At 32.5% G+C, this 12097-nt stretch overlaps 1 protein-coding gene across 2 annotated transcripts in view; it reads left to right on the top strand.

Annotated features, from left to right (window-relative positions):
• Window positions 1–750: 750 nt before the first annotated feature.
• Window positions 751–12097, top strand: part of LOC132752700 (uncharacterized) — a 70795-nt gene continuing 59448 nt past the window's right edge. Inside the window, exons 1-8 of one of the 2 annotated variants that reach the window (XM_060743065.1) lie at window positions 751–895; window positions 3453–3476; window positions 5349–5453; window positions 6145–6245; window positions 6807–6921; window positions 7317–7490; window positions 8206–8372; window positions 8848–9144. In XM_060743065.1, coding sequence (XP_060599048.1) covers window positions 829–895; window positions 3453–3476; window positions 5349–5453; window positions 6145–6245; window positions 6807–6921; window positions 7317–7490; window positions 8206–8372; window positions 8848–8946 — 852 coding nt within the window. In that variant the 5' untranslated portion in view covers window positions 751–828 and the 3' untranslated portion in view covers window positions 8947–9144. Of the gene's footprint in view, window positions 896–3452; window positions 3477–5348; window positions 5454–6144; window positions 6246–6806; window positions 6922–7316; window positions 7491–8205; window positions 8373–8847; window positions 9145–12097 lie in introns of those variants that run through there. The other variant, XM_060743064.1, reaches the window with a different exon arrangement.

The following is a 12097-nucleotide window of genomic DNA, read 5'->3' as shown; positions in this document are numbered from 1 at the left end:
GAATGAGACTCTTTTGTAAGTCCGATTAGGGCATCGGACTTGTATCCAGGAGTCGGTAGTTAGATTCTTGGCCGAGGCGAAATTGCTCCATGACATTTCTCCCGGATGATATGACTTATGGTCATTGTGTCTAATCGCTGATACACAAATTATGTCAGTATTTTGCGGAGAAATCAGTAATTTCTGGTTAATCAACCAGGAAAGCCGAATAGGTGTAAGAGTCGGCGTAAAAAAAGACAACAAAAACAATCCTTACAAACCTATGTCAAATGCTTCACATATTCCTCGTTGCAAAACGAAACGAAACGAAGGTCTACACTAACTTTATATTGTATGCTAATGTACGATAGGCACCATATCATAATTAGTTGTTGTTTAATGTTATTTCGTTTAAGTTTGCTGTTGTTATTCTGAAGTTTTTAGTAATTAAAGTGAATTACTTTACATGCTATATTAAGACAAAATGGATAAAAATATATTCGTATAATGATGTTAATGGCGATGATATTAAATATACAAAAAATTCTCTGATGTGAATTTATCTACAATAATGCAATTTCTTGCAATTACATGTTTGTCATATATATAAAGAGACATTTTATTATTTTCTGTCTTTACAGATGCACAATTATACATCCTTCTTCTTCTTTTTCTTTGTCTTCTCCTTTCTACTATTACTGGTTAATCAAGATATCATCAACTTCAATTTAGTGAGTGCTAAACTCCTAACTTTTTATTTGAAGTATTGATAAAATGAGTTAAACGTTTATATAAAAGTAGGTGTCTGTGTACTTCTAATACCAGTTTTGATATTAGAACTGACCAAACATGTTGAAGTTACCAATTTTATTCATTCTGCCGGCGCTTGCCTCCTGCTTCCTCTTTGGAAGAGATCGTAAGTTTGTTTTGTTTTTCATTAATTTACTTTTTAATTCATTTGCTTAGTAACATTAAAGCCGCATGCCTCCATATGAAACAAAATATTTCAATAAAATTTAAACTAGAGAAAATAGTATTGATATTTTAAGAAACATAAAAAGATTGAAGATAAAAGTAATAATGTTCATGTAATGTTCGATTTATGACCGATTTTGCAGTATTTTTCAACATATTTTTATTGTGTTACTAACGCAGTAAGGGCTATTTTTGCATATTTTGACTTTTTTTGGTAATTAACACGGGTTATAACTGCTGTTTGCAATGTGAAAATTATTTTCTTTCTTCACTTCACAATGTTTTACGTTTTAAAATATTTTCAAATTGTTCATGAAATTAGCATTAATCTGGAGGAGTGCTGCTTTAAGACAAATTACCATATTGGTTTCTCCATTTGTTATATTATCTAACTACTTACTTACGAATTTATCAGACATGTTTCGTTTTAAAGTGAAAATAAGAGCAAACTTTGAAAAACAGATGACCATATTTTTTTATCTCATTGATTAATTTTGATTAAAATTTTAAAAATACGTAGATGGTTGTATCAAATGAGGATATTATTCAGAGTCTTGTGCGCTTCTATATAAGAGGACGAAATTTCCTGCCAAAAATATTATAATTTATAACATATAACTCGTATTATTTAGGAATGGTTTTGGTTTGGTTAGACCTCGCACGAACACTGTAAAACACGTTTGGTAACTTTCAGCATCTCTAGTTTAGCATCACTGAGTGTGCAATTGATTTATGGTACCGTTATATGTTGCAACACCGCTAAATGTCGAACTTGTCGCCTAATGTGGAACCAATGCCGCTCAATGCCGTAACTGCCGCTTAATCGCCGTTAAATGTCGCACGATTTTCCCTTATCTCTCTTATTTTTATCTCTCTTATTTAGAAGAAGTAAATGTCCTTATTAAGCTTTTAAAGCTGTCAATTAAGAGTGAAAGCTTTTAAAATTCTGACACTGGTAAGGCAATACATCACTATTAATTGCAATGTTGAATTTGTAAAAGGCAATTTTGCAAGGAACCTAATTCCCTAAAATTTGTCAGCTGTAAGTAGAGACAGGTTCAGTCTGCTTATGTACATGTATCTCAGCAGTGTAATGTGTTGGAAGTGGTCATACTTACACAACCGCTTTTGATCTAAGCTCATTCAAAGTTCAAACAAATTATATTATAATGTTTTAAATCTGTCTTTTTGTCTACATGTATGCAACTGTTGCATATACTTAAAATATTTACTTTATTTAATTCCTTGAGATGTAAAAGCTAAATGCGATAGGTGCATCGAAGAAACACAGTAAACGTTATTTCAAAAGCCTCAATTATATGTCATTTCATAATACCTGGAAATGTAACGAATAACCCCTAAGTCTATGGACTCAACAGTAAATGACGTAACAGACAGGAAAATTTGTCGTAGAGAATCGTCTTTTGTCCTGAAACTATGTATCAATAAAAAGTTTTTTTGATGCACCTTTCACATTAACATTTTTTTCTGCCATAAGAAAATAAATTACAAATGATAATGTATAGCCTCAATTGAGGATAAATGTACAATACGCATAAAAAGGAGTGAGCTTGATTTTCTGCAATAATGTTAGCAAGTTTCAGAGCATTTTTTGTCATCATCGGCAGCCCCTTAAATGTATTTCTGGCCTACAATGACAGCATTTTCACTTCCGACGTCTGTAACTTTCTCAAGGAAAGACACACTGCGTTTACATTTTGCGTACGGGATCTTAAGTGATGATTGCACCAATGAAATTTATAAAACAGTAATCTGACTGTAGCAAATAGTATAGTATGATACCTTTAATAATCTTCTTTGTGAGTTAGATGAATCTCAAGCCGATGCCGTAGCTGGAATCCAAATATACAAATGTGTTTTAATCACCAAGTGGCTTTTTGGCATAAATTGTGGACGCAAATTATAATACCGACTAAGAAGACTTCAATTTCAACCAATTATTTTATAAATCACAGCAAACCCTTTCCTATCTGATAGATAGCTAGTCCCCAGATCACCTACATGACGTTGACATAATACAAGTTCTTTAACAAGAATTTAGTTATTGCGATATATAATGGTAGTGTTGTGACATTTAACGTAAGGTAAAATGGTGCGACAATAAACGGCAAAATTTTTGAGACATTATTTTAGCGGCGGTTGTGACATTCAGCGACAAATGTGCGACATTTAGCAGCAAGTGCGACATTGAGCGTCATTGCGACATATACGGCGCCACACAGATCATTTCAACGGACCTTTACCGGAGACTCCATCCTTCTAATGGTTTAAGCTGACTGGGAGGTCAATTAAATAACGATAGGTCGTCTGTTTCTTATATTTTTCGCGCTTTGGAAGAACGTGATTTATATTAATGTAGATATTTCGCTTTAGATTTGTTTTGATTTACATGTAGATACTTCATAAGTACTTGACTGTTTAAAACATGGTAAACGTTCATTGCATATTAAATTCACAGTGACCTCTGATTTTTTCAGAGTCAAACTGGAACGGCTTGAAAGGTGAGTAATTTTCCGGAGATTTCTGGTGTTTTTACCCCTAAACTTTTAAGTTTTGAATTTTTTAGCGTTTAAGTTTCGTCAAATTTCGCCACTTTTCGTCACAATGTTTTGGGTAACAAAAGAAATGTAAATGCTAATTGCGCTACAGGAAAACGTTTCTTTCTTTTTTTTTGTTGTTATTTTATATTTCACTCTTCAGTTGACAAAATCCTTCCTTATTCTGCTTAATTTAAAAAGACATCTTTTAAATGTTAAACACTACCGCGCACTAAATTTAGCTTGATAGTGGAATGAAATGTTGTATCTATTATTAAGCAACACCACATATGCCAAAAGCTTGTTCTTCATTGATACTCGTCCAATCCAATGAGACTTATGTCTTGAAGATTTTTATACTTAATTATGGTGGCTTGTTTGTGCCATTCGTCTTTTGCTTCGCAACGCCAACAAACGAAAAGTCAAGAATTAACAAGTTAAAATGGCGGAATAAAATAAATAAATCGCTAGCCCGCGGGGCGCGAAACGAAATCACGCTCATTAGCGGGGTGTGATGCGAAGTTTTTGCATAGATCTTCGCCCCGCACCCCCACCAATTAGCGTGTTTTACCTCCGCAACCACCCGTTTTATTTATTTAATCTCGCTCCGCGACCCCGCCATTTTAGCTTGCAAATTTTTGACTTTTCGCTTATCGGGGTCGCGGGGCGAAAACACGAATGACACAAGTCAATCCAATTTTACCTTGTGCAAGAAACCACTACATATCCCCGTACTGCCACTTTCCGATCAGCTAACAGATTTTTCTATAATAACGGACAGTGAAATTATAAAAATAAAATTTCTCTTACAATTCTGCAAATATTAGCATTTCAGCTAATAAATGCAACAACTTTTTAAAATTTTACTTGAATTATTATTATGAATCGAGGACAAATCATTACTGACCCATTTTCCTGTTCTTCAAAATTTCACAACCACTTTTCAATCAGTTAACAAAATATTAACTGTACCACATAAAAATTGTCATACAATGTTAAAATATAACCAGTTATGTATTTTGAAGAAATTTTGACAAACTCAACTTCAGATAAATGGTAATAAACAATTTTAACCTATTTATAATGACATTTTTCAATCTTGATATCTTTTTGCAGTAGTAAAGCTGTCACAATTGGGGTATAGATGTACATCTCAATGTGCATAACAGAAAAAGCATGTTCTTGTGAAATTTTTAGAATCTCAGGGTCTATAAACACAAAATACATGATGTGCATACAGTTTGGTTACATGACAAATAAGGTCAAAAATAAAGAATTTCAAGGGGTGATTGAAAAGTGGTTGTGATTGAAAACTGGCAGTATGTGGATATATACTTAACTGAACATTGGTTACTTGAAAATTAGTTTAAAATTAACCGGAAGCATGTGAAATCGCATGTGAAATCGCGATAATATTTTACAAAATAATATCCATTGAAATTCCTACTTTTATTTGGTTGCTTCCTGTGAATTTCAAGACAAATAAAATAAGTCCTTGACTAATGTCCTCCATCTTAGCAATTTTCGTATATAGATGTTTGTTTTTACCTGGCAATTAATATACCTTCCATGGCCGCCCTTTTGGTTGTAGTTTCCAATATATCAGATGAAATCTCTCATAATTCTATCACTTGATAAAAATCGTTTACATATTGGTGCTATATAATATTATTCTGCAGCATATGAATTGAATATGAAAGAAATTTGACAATTAACGTATAATCGGCTGTTCATATGTTTCCAATTATATTATATTGTTTGTATGGCAGCAACTTTTGGCAAGGGAGGTAAATCTTGTAAAAACGGTGACTATGCATTTTATACTTTCTTTTCCAGTGACATGGGGTTTAGACCCATTCAGTTCCTTCCAGAGTATGCCACGTACACGTGCCGCAGCTTTATCTAGTCAATGGGTCTCACTCAATCCCGGTGGATGCAGTGGTAAGAAATTTAATCGCTTGTATGGCTTCCATAAAAAAGTTAGCCTGGGATTCAGGCGTTGATATTTTTTGCTTATTCATAACATACACGCTATTTCATACTCGATCATGTTTTAATAGTATCAATGTCGATTTGCCAAACAGAAGCACGTAAAAAATCGAGAGACTGGAACCCAGGCTATTAAAAGTATATAATAGATTACGTATTTTGCCACGTGATTTTTGTAATTATAAAAGAGTACGCTCAATAATCGCTCTTTAATAAACATAATAGCAGCGACATAGGGGCTGCAATTAGCTACCCTTTGACTCAACGACATAATCACTTAAAAGATAATAAAGAAACATGGCATGCTGGACTTCTTGTAGATTTAAACGTAAAATATTTATATTTGGTGATCAATTTAGTAAAAAAAGGATCAAAACTAATCATTAGTGAATGCAGGAAAGGGCCATAAAAATCTTAACTGGACAATATTAACAATATCCTCATCAAGTGAAAGTGTAGTTTCCATTTTATATAGCCGGCTTCTAGAGTTTTATAGAATCGTTCACAAGCGGATTTAATAAACAATTTCCTTTTATTGTATTTTTTATCAATGAATGTACTTTTGCTCAAGTCCCATATAAAGTGTATGCATTTTAAAAAGACACTCATTGCAATTATCATACTTGTACATTTTTGTACTTAGATAATCCTAAGTTTATGGGAGAAAGGTTCATCAAAAGCGGAGATTATGGGGTGATACTTATCTTTGACGTAGCTGGTTACATTGCCGGAATTCAGATTGGGGTAAGTATCGCACTTGCGCCCAGAAGTCTCATGCATGTATTTAAACAAAATTGCTTACAGGTTATTGTGACATTCAGAGAATCCTTTTCCCCAATTAAGATAAATTTTATTTCAACAGATAACGTATCATAAAACCATATCATTTTACTCTAAACCTATTGAATTTGAAAATTTGAAACCAAATAAGAACATACGTAATTTGAATAGGACATACTCCGAAATATATAGTCTCAGTCAGTGATGTAAACTGCATGGGAATGTGTCATAATGATGAAACTAGGCTATATCCCAAGTGTTGCGGATTATGTTACAAAACCAGCACTGTGGGTTAATTAGGCTATACCAAGCATCGCGGCTATGCTATATCCCCAACACTTCCTTAAAGGCTATATCCTAGGTTGAGGGCTAGGCTATATCATGGAAAAAAGTACTGCTTGGGCTCAATATTTAGTGATAATTAGAAAGCAATCTACGTATTTTGCCTATTTCTTTGCATTTCTCTGTAAAAGGACAGGTTCATGTGGTGTATTTATGATGTATTTTACAATTTCCCTTTTACAGTGGCCAGCAAATTTCAATCCAAATCCAAACAATTATCCATTTGGTCCACTGACGAATTCACCAGTCGTTAAAGACAATGGATACCACTACGTGACAGCTTACTTTGTGGACCCTTGTAAGTACGAACTTTCAGATTGGTGCGATAAAACATGTTTGATTATACTTTAGATAATGAATAATAATGGCTTCAAAATTAGCTTTGGACATTGAAAATTGTATATATTTTTTCTTAATTTGTAATTTTAGATACCGTACAATATAATGCCAAAGTTCAAAACCAAACTAATGTGTGCGTGCGTATATGCTCGATTTATTTTCAAACCGTTCTAGAATATATATTGCCTTACATGTGTGGTAATAAGTTATTTTGTACCGTATAACGGTGCGAATAGTAATTTGAAAATATGGCAATTAATGACAGGTTTTTCTTTATCATGTGGTCGTTCTTTTTAGTTGTCTTTTACTAACGGTTTCATTCGATATCTATTTTTTTTCTTTCAATCGTTTCAGCGACTATTTGCAACGGTGGCCGAAATGCTTGTCAATTCCACACCGAAGGAACGGGAACTGGTTTGTGGATTCAGAATGGAACAAATCCTGTCGCCCACTCCATCACTATACCCAAAACAGTCGCTGATGCTGACGCTAGTAAATGGAATAAAGGAGCCTGCTTTGTTACAATGGGTACGTCAAAAATATCAAAACTTTCTAAATTGATTGTACTTCTTTGTTCCCTAGAGCCAAAACTAGCCGGCAGTGAAAACCACATTAGAATCAAATGTTGAAACATTACGTTCTTTGCTTTAGAGTCAATTATAAAAAGTAGGTTTCAATTTATGTCCAATATTCATATTTAGAGAGAGCAAACTAGCAAGTTTTCAAATGGTTTGTGGAAATTCATCTTACATTTTGCACATGTGCCTTTCATAAATGTTAAATTTCCCTTGAATTGGATTGGTAAAATTGTAAAATCTCTCAACTTTACAGATTCATGCTAATTTTTTCTGAAAATTTTGAAAATGTATTTTAAAGTAAAATATAGTTAAGTGAATAAAGAAAGTACTTTACACATTGCAAATAACACTTACAATCTACGTTTATTACCAAAAAGAGATCAAAATATACATAAATAACTCTTACTAACGCAGTAGAATTATAATGACCGATACTGCAAAATAAGTTATTAATCGCACAAAACATGTAAATTATCAATAAAATATTGAAAGTTTTTATTTTTCTTAAGATCTTTATACATTTTCTAAAGATCGAATTTCTTGAAATATTTTGGCACATCTGGAGGCGTGTAGCTTTAGTGGACTCACATTCCTGAATATGAATACAAATTTGTGAACACAAAAGAGTTCTTCTACTACATGTACAAACAAATTATTATATTCAGGTTTCCACTACTGGTACGATATGAGTAAGAACATGAACTGTGACAACTTTTATCCGGTATTTCTCCTCTACAATGGCGGTGTTCTCAACGGTTTTGGATGGGCTTTAGCAATGGATTTGAAGAATTATTCTACACGCATTGAACATCCTCCACAAAGTTCTTATGGGGTACGTTAGCTTAGAAAACAAACACATAAATAAAGCATAACTCTCAAACACAAACAATGAAAGATGCAATGAAGCTTATAGTATTAATTTATATGTAAGTCCCTACTGCGCATGCTTGCAAATGAGTTCACTTGAACTGTGGGAAAATCACCGGAAGTTACGCTTTGATGTAATTAATATGACAACAGAGTCATTAGTCCAGAACTCGTTACCTCTAGTCCTGAAGGCCTTGATAGCACAAATTGAATATTAATTAAAAAACAAATAAAGAAGTGTAAAACGTGTTTTTATACTTTTAAGCAGGTTTAAGAACTTGTAAATGGTATCGGAAATGCATTCGTAAATTCTAGCACAAACACCATCTGGTTATAATGATGCCACAATTATAGGAAATGCTGGTGTAAGGAGCAAAGAAAAAATCAGGTTTTCATATCATAAAATAAATCATAGGCTGGTTTTCTTTTTTTTATTTCAGCACTTTATGACTCCACCACCAGATTGTCTGAGCACTCTCGGGACGGTGACGACATTACATGTTTACCTAACAGACAGCCCCACTGCTAACAAGTGCTAGTTAATCACGTGGTTCGAAAAGCAGATAACCCGGATGTTAATGTCAAATATCGTCTAGTTAATTTCTCATTTATAAACCAAAAACATATACAATTAAGCTAAGTCTTACAAATTTGCATGGAACCTTATCTGTCCATGATATAATGTAGAACTTAAATGAACACGTATGTTTTTATATATATTATATTTTCTTAAATTCCTTCATTTCTTTTTAATTTATAAGACGGACACATATATGTGTAGTCAGGGGGTGGAGAGGCAAATATAATAAATACGGTAGTTAGAAAATGAGGTGGTGATATATACTTCAATCTATGATTGTTCGCTTGATATGTTCTCTGGTTAATTCATTGTGGCTTACATTTTCAATTTTGCCGTGTTGGGCTTTCTTTAGGGATTCAGTATTTTTCTATTTTACTACCGTGATCCAGATTGAAAGCTATCAACACGACCAGACCCAGTGGTATCAGGTAACGCCCACGAGTAAATTATCATAATTTGCGATTCCTACTATGACTCCTTTACTTTAAATTATACTGGTTTTGTATGTTAACCTTCAACCAACGGCTCTAGGCAACAGATTTTACATATGCGACAAGAGCAGAAAAGTTCAAACGGCAGGTCTGGTTATGGCTTGCACAGTTCGCTTTTCAGTCATTACATATCTATATTATTCCCATACTAAAGATGAACTAAAAAAAGGTTAGACTAATGCATTGACACAAACAAATGATCTGGTAATATATGACTGACTATTCAATTTTCACAAAATGTCTTTCATAAAAAGATGCGACCCTCCTTTTCACAGAACTTTTCTTATGAACACAGGACTGACATATGCTTTTTAAAATGAAAATATCTAAGCGCGAAAATTTTTCCTAGAAACTTATGAAATATTTCATTTTCTTAAGGAAAACAATGTAGTGTTTGCTTCTTCAATAATTCCCATACCTGTAAACATTGCACTTTAATCCAAGTGATGTCCCATTGAATCCTACCCCTTTGCAACCAATCGCCGCAATAATCGGACCATTTAAAATAATTATTTAGTAAGATTGAATGATAATGTAAGGAACAAGTGGAGTAACACTGTGCATTAAAGTTTGCACTGGTAAATTCCCTTTATCAATCAAAGATATATACATTAAAAATGATAAAAAAATAAATTGTTAAATGGTTATTATAAGAAAACCTACGTCCCCATTTTTAGTCTTTCTTGCTATTTAACCGTGTTCCCATTACAGTCTATGGACGTTTAGGATGGATCCGCCATCAATATATTATGGAAATATTATCCAAATGTAATATTTTCAAAGAAATAAATTAAACAAACATCACAATTCTTTACTCATTTTCTAGAGTTTAATTCAAATTTAATTTACATGTATATCCTCAATATTTAACAAACTGGTAACAGCATTTTAAAGTAACTTTTTTTAATACGAATAAAAGCATTCACATTACCTTAAGCCTACTGGCGGGAAATTCTTCATACTGCTGGCATTCAGCCATTACATCATACTGTATTTGATGCAGCCATCTATTATACATAAATTACATGGAAAGAAAGTCAGATATGGAATCAAATAAATAATTCGAATTAAATAAAATTGTAACATTTGCAAAATAAAACTTTAAAACAAAATACTTAAATAAATAAACCTGTTTGATCTAATTCAGTTTATATATGCGAACCAACTTCAAGTTGTTTTATTATAAATAAAGCTATTTCTAATGCATAATCTAATTCTAATTCAGTTTTATATATGCAAACCAATTGAAAATGTTTTCTTTTAAACTTATAAAACAATAGATTAAGATTTTGTATTTATCAAATAAAGAATCCATTTATTGGAATTAAAAGTCATAGATTTATTTTAGTACAATTTGTATTGTTATAATTTTACTGCTTCTAATGAATTGACTTTAAAAGACAAGAAAAAATACTTAAAGATCACAAAAAGTAAAATTCCTGCAATTTAAAATGTCACTCTAGAAATAGGGGTCTTTGACAGTGACGATCTTTATGTAACCTTGAAAATGCTTGAGTGATTAATAAGAACTGAAGTAGCACAGAAAACTTTAATCAAGTGGTATGCTGACTGGGTTACCCATAACTGAAAGTTGCATAACCCTACTATTCTTTAATCAAAATAATAACAAGAGCCACTAGGAAGCAGGGCAACGCTCCACTTGTTCTTATTCCTAATACTGGCAAACAGGGGCCACGTTCCACTTTTCATCAAACACATCCGTGGAAGAATATTGTAGTAAAGAATGCTTCTAGAAAACATATATCGCAACAAGTACGGGAACAGATAACATAACTGAAGCAACAGCTTGACAATTTTCTTCGGAAAAATTGGTCTGATAAAATGAGAAAAAAAAACATTTACCACGCAATACTCACAAATCAAATATACATCTAAAAATAAGATCTACTATATATTTTTGATTTGTCTTAAATAAAAGAAATTCTATATTTCAAACTTTCATAACAATTTCATGACAAAAATATTCTAGTCACCTGATTAAGTGACCATAAGTATCGGTATCTAACCATTTACTGTTGGTTAAAATAATAACCATAATTACAGTGTAACCTCTACAGTGCGGCCCATTGTACAGCTAAACCTCTTTAAAATGACCAACACATAAATTTATCACTAACATTAATATCACTAATGCAACACCTCTATTCAGCAACTTAAATGTTTTTTTTTATTTTTACATGGTGTTGCTTTGCAAAGGTTGTACTGTATTAATCAAAATTAAAGTAAATAATTAACGCTTCTCTGTCTAACACCATAAGCTGGCAGATGGTCAGGGCACTTGTATGTCAGAGGTATATGTATTATCAATACTTGAGAATACAACAAGATCTGTTACAATACAGAAATTTTCTTAGTTAAAGGAGAAAAAAAATATTGAAAATCCATGCAAGAGCTATATTATGGACTCTGGGCATTTACCTAAAATTATGTAACAAAATTAACAGGTAAAGTTTCAAATGAATACTCTCAGTTGTTCAGTTGTGTAAAGACAATTTGCACACAAAACCTCAATCAAAACTATTCTTAGTTCTATTGGAAATCATTCAGTGGATATCACTAATGAAAAAAGAAGTCAGCTGTTAAAATCAATTCCTGTGT

The sequence above is a fragment of the Ruditapes philippinarum genome, unplaced genomic scaffold, assembly GCF_026571515.1.
Source record: "Ruditapes philippinarum isolate M1 unplaced genomic scaffold, ASM2657151v2 ctg3878_1_1_1_1, whole genome shotgun sequence".
NCBI classification, from domain to species: Eukaryota; Metazoa; Mollusca; class Bivalvia; order Venerida; family Veneridae; genus Ruditapes; species Ruditapes philippinarum.
This window is presented reverse-complemented; position numbering and strand designations above follow the sequence as displayed.